Source organism: Zeus faber, assembly GCF_960531495.2.
Source record: "Zeus faber genome assembly, chromosome: 2".
NCBI lineage: Eukaryota > Metazoa > Chordata > Actinopteri > Zeiformes > Zeidae > Zeus > Zeus faber.
In genome coordinates this window covers 14,141,405-14,148,904 of record NC_137189.1, presented here as the reverse complement: position 1 = coordinate 14,148,904, position 7,500 = coordinate 14,141,405, and the positions used below count along the sequence as shown (strand labels likewise).

Below are 7,500 nucleotides of genomic sequence, written 5' to 3'. Positions count from 1 at the left end.
TACACACGCACACACAATAAAACCATATCTAACTATTTGGAACAAAGCTAGACTCTATTTCATAATCCCCAAAATACTTCATCCCCCAAAATGAAAATATTGAATAGAAATAAAATGTTAAGAAAAGTGGGGAAGTGTTAAAACGCACTTGTGTAAACGCAAAAAAGAAAAGATAAATAAAGACAAAAATCAAGGAATGAATAAAATATAATAAAAAATAAAATAAAAAATAAAAAACTGAAAATCTGCCCCACCACAGTGTCTTTTCCCTCACACGCTACTACACTATCCTAACCCTCAAGTCCCACGCTCATCTTAAACAAATATACATACACACATGCACACACACGCACACACACGCACGCACACACACACGCACACACATGCACAATAAAACCATATCTAACTATTTGAAACGAAGCTAGACTCTACGTAATAATCAACCCCAAAATAAAAAATGTAAATCATATCAATTTAATTAAATTCAATAATTTTACATTTACATTTAGTCATTTAGCAGACGCTTTTATCCAAAGCGACTTACAATTGTTCAAACACCGACGGACGCAGCCATCAGGAGCAATTAGGCGTTAAGTGTCTTGCTCAAGGACACTACAGCATGCTAGCAGGAGGAGCCTGGGATCAAACCAGCAACCTTTAGATCACTAGACCACCAGCTCTACCGCCTGAGCTACCATCCCTCCTCCAGAGCTACCATCCCCAATTTTAAATTAAAATATTTAATATCAATAAAATGTTAAGAAAAGTGGGGAAGTGTTCAAACTCACTTGTGTAAATGCAAAAAAGAAAAGATAAATAAAGGGTAAAATCATTAAGTGAATAAATAAAAATAAAAATAAAAAAATAAATAAACTCAAAATCTGCCCCACCACAGTGTCTTTGCCCTCACACGCCACTACACCATCCTAACCCTCAAGTCCCTCGCTCATATTAAATACACACACACACAAACACATGCACGCACACACACACACACACACACACACACACACACACACACACACACACACACACACACACACACACACACACACACACACACACACATACACATACACATACACATACACATACACATACACACATACACATACACACATACACATACACATACACATACACACATACACACACACACACACACACACATCCACAGAGACACACCCGCAGACACCCCCCTTACCCCCACCCTGCTCTTTTTGTGGTGCTGGAAGAATGGGGAGACAAAGCGCTGCTAAACGCTGAGCGGGCTGCTCGCTGGGGAGGCAGAACGGTTTTGACATGGAGATTAGGGCTCTGGCTATTGTTTGAAAACACACACACACACATACACTTGCACACACACACATAAAAATACATACACAACCCCAAAAATTAACAAACAATCTGAAGACAGACAGACACGGCAGCCAATCAGAGTGAGCAGAAGGAGCAGCGCTAAATGTGTGTGTGGGGGGTGGGGGGGGCTTTCTGGAATGATCGACGGATGACATAATGGGGGGTGTGAAAGAGAATAAGTCAGCCGGACATTGTTTGGCAGGGTTTTGGATGTGTGCTAGTCAGGAGGAGGATCGTGTGTGTTTCTGTGTGTGTGTGTGTGTGTGTGTGTGTGTGTAAGTGTGTGTGTGTGTATGTGTGTGTGTGCGTGCATGTGTGCGTGCGTGTGCGCGTGCGTGTGTGTGGCGGGGGTTGAGGCTGCCCTAAAGTGCAGGGTGAGCATAAACAGTGAAGGGGTGATGGGATGGGACACGGGGGGGGGGGGGGGGGGGGGGGGTTCAGTGATGTCGGACAATCGCATGTGGGGAGGCGGTGGGTGGTGGAGTGGGGCTGGTGGGTGGGGGCGAGGGCGGTGTTGCAGGGGGGTGTCAGCGTCAGAACGTGAGCAGTCAGCAAGCCGGGGTCGTGACATCTGAGTGTCAAACAAACAAACCACTGACACTTACAAATACAGCGGCCACAGGGGGGGCTATTCTTAAACTCCCATAATGCAGCAGACAGACTTCCCTGTCGGCCCCTGATGGAGCGCAGAGAAGAATAAAAAAAAATACAACCCTCTTCCAACTCTTTCATTCAAGTTTCGAGGAGATTATCAATCGTTTTGAGGGGGTGAAGAATGTACGACAATTCTTGTTTGAGCGGGTTTCCGTCGGGAAAAGGTGTGTGTGTCTGTATGTTTCAGCAGGGGCGGGCCACAATGTGTGGTTGTGTGTATGCAAGTATGTGTGTGTGTGTATGATTGAGGGCTACATACTGAGATTAAAGTCAGTGAAAGAGTTGCCATCGCTCATGCAGGAGACCTTTGGTGTCAGTAAGCCTGGTGAGTGATAGATTTGTCACTTTGGACAAGGATCACTTTATTATACCCACCAGTCGGGGAGATGTGAGGAGGCTGCGCCACGCGCCTGTCTTAAATTGATACGCTGAAGAAAACGCATTGATGCTTAATACTGCCCTCCTACATGCAGGAACAGTTGTAATACAATTGACCGTTTGCAGAGTTACGGCAAGTCACGCCTCCTTCAATTACTGGATCCCAACAAATAACTTCAGCCTTCCAGACAATGTCCCCCGGAGCAATTTGTCGGAGGAAACAGTGCATGGGGGCAGTTTGCTGAGTGCGTATTGGTGTGTGTGTGTGTGTGTGTGTGTGTGTATAATAATAAATAATAATAATGTGCGTGTGCGTGTGTGTGTGTGTGTGTGTGTGTGTGTATCTGTGAGTGTGTGTGTGTGTGTATGTGTGCACTATGCACCTCCTTTGCGGCTTAAGCCCATTCTTGGTTCATTAAGTTGCTGGTGTGGGGACAAAGACCCCCTGATAGCAGCGTCCTCGGTGCAGCGCGAGGGAACAGGTTCAAAGGAACACATCACTGGAACTTCTTAATCGGAGCTGGCAGGGGTCAGCCAGCACAGACATGAGACGGCAGCGTGCACGTTCGCACGAGTGAGTGTGTGTACGCTTGGCGAGCACACCGCATTCGAGTGTATAAGGTTGTGTGTGTAAGCTTGTGTGTGTACGTGTGTGTGTGTGTGTGTGTGTGTGTGTGTGTGTGTGTGTGTGTGTGTGCGTCTGCGAGTGCGAGTGCGCGCGTGTGTGTGTGTGTGTGTGTGCAGGCGTGTGCGTGTATATATGCATGTGTGCGCTGGCTGAGAGGGAGATGAGAGAGAGACAGCGTGTTTCTCACACTCACACTCAAGGGCCTGTGAAAGGTCAGCGCTTACGACTAGCTTCACCAGATAGAAAGGCACAAACACACGCACACGCACGCACGCGCACACACACACACACACACACACACACACACACACACACGCACACACACACACACACACACACACACACACACACACACACACATCCATGCGCATACACTCATCCGATACCATTCCGTACTTAACATCCAAGCAGGAAAGCATTTGGTGGTTTTAACTCCAAACCTATATATCAAGTGCTTAGTGTTTCTAAAAAGCAGCCTCAGACTCTCTCGAAGAGAATTTGCCAAAACCACAAATAACAAAATAAATATAACAGCAAAACCAGCTTGACTCTGAGTTTTGTTGAGCGTGGTCGGCAACTCAATCAACACGACGTGTGGCTGCCTTTTATAAGTGATGACTAAGACAGAATGGCCTAAGTCACCGCGCTCCCTCCGAACCCGTCTCTGCCATCCTGGTCAACAATGCGGCAGAATGCACACAGATGACCTCAGAGCGCTTAACTTCATCCAGAACAACCGGAGAGAAGAGCAGAAAGAGAGAGAGAGAGAGAGGGAGAGAGAGAGAGAAGCTGTCCAGGCCTCCCTCTCTCTTTCTCTCTCTCCCCCTCACTCTTTCGTAAGCCCCTTAACAGTCATCAGGGCTTTCCAGCGTTTCCTGTTTTCGCAGGGGTGAATTGTGGGAGATAATCTCCGGCTGCCTATTGGCTGACCACACACAAAAAGCGGCACTGGAAAGCGGGCTTTTGTTGCGGCGGCGACTCAAATCCAGTGACTGGCTTTTCTTTCTCTCGCCGCTGCCAGCGTGCGCATACCATCGCCACACCATCAGCGAAAAAAAAAGAAAAGAGAAGGAATGATATATAGAAAAGGTAGCACCCTCCCTCCCGACTTCCACTCGCAGCCGTAGCACATGACCCGACGCTGAGGCCTCATCACGACCAGAGAGGGAGGGAGAGAACAAGGGAAAGAAAGGCGGAGAGCGGGCTTGCAGGTAATTTCGTGGGGTTAATTGAATCAGCCCAGCTGTAAATAATTTGAGGAGGGGTATTTATGCCAAGTATTGAATAGAGCCCAACACCTCATAAATCAACATAACTGTCCATTAATTAAATCCATAAATTATTTCTATCTTGCATTAATATGTTTGCTCATCTGTAATCCCAATTGATCATTAATCTGTAATATAGAAATTAATCTGTAATTATTCATAACTTCCGCCACTTTATCCAAACAATATCACCAATAATAATAATGGGCTGGTGTGAGTGTGCGTTGGACCTCAATGTAGGCCATCATTAGCACTAAGTCACAATGGCATTAGGCTACATCTGTCAAAACATTTCACAACCGGCAAAAGTCAAAAGTCATAATAGTCTTAAAGGAGCTAATCCAAGGAGCAAAACAACCGGAGCGTCACTCCGTTGTTGGGGCAACCCACTTCCCACGTTCATTAGGGTCTCCGCAGTCAGGGACCTGATTAGCACGGGCCTGATTAGCCCTTAAGACTTTTGAGTCACATACTAAGAGGCTGCATCTAATTAGTTAGCCAGGCTCACTCCCATACATGCATGCTAACTTACAGATCACACCATTGTCTTCCACAAACAAACAAAAACAAAGCGGTGCCATTCGTAATCTCCTTAACTATCTTGACCCTGTTTGAGTATATGGTAATGCCGCTCAATGTGGGGCATCTCCTCGGGACCGAGTGGCCGGGGACGAGCGCCGTGAAACAAAGGGGTTTAAACCTTCGTTTGCTCTCGCACGCTGTTTTCAACCAAAGCGATCCATGAGACGGGACATCCCATAACAGATAGGTCAGCGAATCACCAAGCGCAGGTGCCTACGCTCTTTGCCACCGCGATCGAGTCACACACATCCGCAAGTTATGTTCAGCAGCTATGGCGACCGCGGGGGGGCAGCTGGGAGAAAATGGAACCTTTATCCTCTGATTTGAATAAGATGGCCTGGATCTGTCACAGTGTTCGCACCTCCGTATGGTTCGAGCGGAGCGCACGCAAAACAACAACAACAACAACAACAACAACAACAAACGCAGCCGTCCTCACTACAACGGCCATTGTGCTGTTGTTCTTTTTTTGGGCGGCTAACATATTGTGCTTTGTCTGCTAAATTCTCTTCATTCAACCCCCGGTGGAGTGAACGCTCATCCTTTCCATGTTCCCCTAAACCTCTGTTCCCCCTCCTTCTATCAAACCGTCCTCCCTACACCTGCTCGGATAACCCCTCCTCCGTCTTTGGGCTCTATCCTCCTCTCCCTGCCCTCTCCAGCGCTCCGTTACTCATTCCACTCTTTATCTTTAGAACACTCATAGGCTCTCCAGCTCCCTCATGTAAACCCGTTCAACTTCCTCTTCGCTCGTCTTTTGCATAAAAGCCTTTACTTCGCTATGGAAAGTGCCACGGCAAGACAACACACGCTGTTTGCCTTGCTGTTTGCAGCTAAAGCCGGCAGCTCATCATCAGTACAATAAACACAACATTTTATTTAAATACAAGTTTGTGGACAAGCTGGAAACAACCCAGTGTATTATATTCAGTTGCAATAAAAATACAAGACTGAAAGAAAGGCCGGACCCGGTTATTTGACGGAAGACGAGACCTAACGGAAAAAGTTGGTCGGGGTTCACGAGATGGGGGAGGGGAGAAGGCGGCTGAAACTCACCTTGACATCGGAAAAGAACATCTTGAGCATGTTGGAGCTGGGGTAGCGTGCGTAGAAGAACATGAGCTTGGCCTTCTTCAGGTGGTTGGGAGAGAGGCCCTCCTGGATCTGGAAAGGCCCGCCGTTAAGCAAAGCGATGTTTTGAGAGGGAAACCGCACAAGGCGGGTGTCATGCAAGCATTCATCTCACCATCGATGTTGAGAAAAGGCCTGTAGTTATATATTAGTAATCACCTGGCTAATAGGGCTTTATTTTCACTACTACAAATGTCCTTTTGTGTGAGGTGTGGACTAGAGGTTGCTGCGGGGCTGCAGACGCTGCACCAGGGAAATACCATTTGCTTGCAATTAGCATCGTCCATATCAGGGGTGTTAGTGTCACGGTAAATAAAACGCGGGCTGGAACGCTGCCTGTGCCTTTACATAAGGCTTCATTTCACAGTCAAAGTAAGCAAACGCCTCTCCCTACACCCCCCCCTCCCCGCCGCCAAACTCCACCCAAAAAAAGGAAGAAGAGAAAAGGAGACATTTGCATATCACAGACAAAGACAGGAGTTGACGCCAGTGACGGGCAAGGAGGCCTAATGGCTTGGCGACAACACTTGCCAAGTCTAAACACGACAGTACGATGTTGGCTTTAAAAGCAGGCCTAGGGTATAGTTACGAATATCACCCTTGCGATGCGAAAAAATAAAAAAATTTAAAAGCACCCACCCTCCCACAGAGAGGCTGGCTGTATTCAAATGGACATCAGAGCTTGTGTCTTCCTAATGGATCCCCTGGATGAAACAGCAGAAGCGATGGCGGCGAGCTACTGGGGGCACCTTGAGGGATAGAACGGGTTTCAACCTTCAATTACATCCCCCTCCTCCTCCCCCTGCTCCACCCCTGCCCCCCAGCCCTCCTCTCCGCCACTGCCAAAGCCTCAGAGGAGGAAGGGAAGGAGGAGCAGAAGGAGGAAAAGAGGGGCTCGGAGGCTTTGGACGCAGCCAGCGATGAGGGGACCGCAACACACCTGCGCCGCCCGGCCGGCCCAAGCCCATCCCATGGTGAATTAACAACCGTATAATGCATCTGATAATATCAATCTGGGGGATAAGGCATTGAAAGGGAAAGGGGGGGGGTGTGGTGGTGAGACCCTAGACAGCTTCCACAAGGGGTTTTCATCTGAACAAGAGGGAGAAACAGGGATTTTGAATTACGCAGAAGATACGGCTCTGAGTTTTCATGAACACAATTCACACCTGAATGGGCAAAACACATTGCTTGACATTATTTATGTGATCTGTGCGGGTGGTTTATTACCGTTAAAATCAGTCAAGTACCCAGACGTTACTGTAACTACAAAGTGTGAAGAAGGCATCAGCTGTTAGATTGGATTGCCCTTGGCCCTTGGGTTACACAGGGTCCCCATTTTATAAAGGCAGTGAATGCCGAACCACACTGGGCTGGCTCCTTAAAGAGCCTGTCTACATTGTCTACTGGCTCAGAGAAAAAGAGAAAGAAGAAAAGAGAGAGGGAGAGGTGGGGGGGGGGGCGAGAGAGAGAGAGAGAGAGAGAGAGAGAGAGAGAGAG

The 7,500-nt window shown here is 47.7% G+C and overlaps 1 protein-coding gene across 1 annotated transcript in view; it reads right to left on the bottom strand.

Annotated features, from left to right (window-relative positions):
* Positions 1-7,500, bottom strand: part of LOC307227457 (prospero homeobox protein 1-like) — a gene marked incomplete at both ends in the record, with an annotated part of 27,063 nt that overhangs the window by 14,964 nt on the left and 4,599 nt on the right. The window contains one exon of the mRNA XM_079996780.1: positions 5,926-6,033. Coding sequence (XP_079852906.1) covers positions 5,926-6,033 — 108 coding nt within the window. The remainder of the gene's footprint in view (positions 1-5,925; positions 6,034-7,500) is intronic.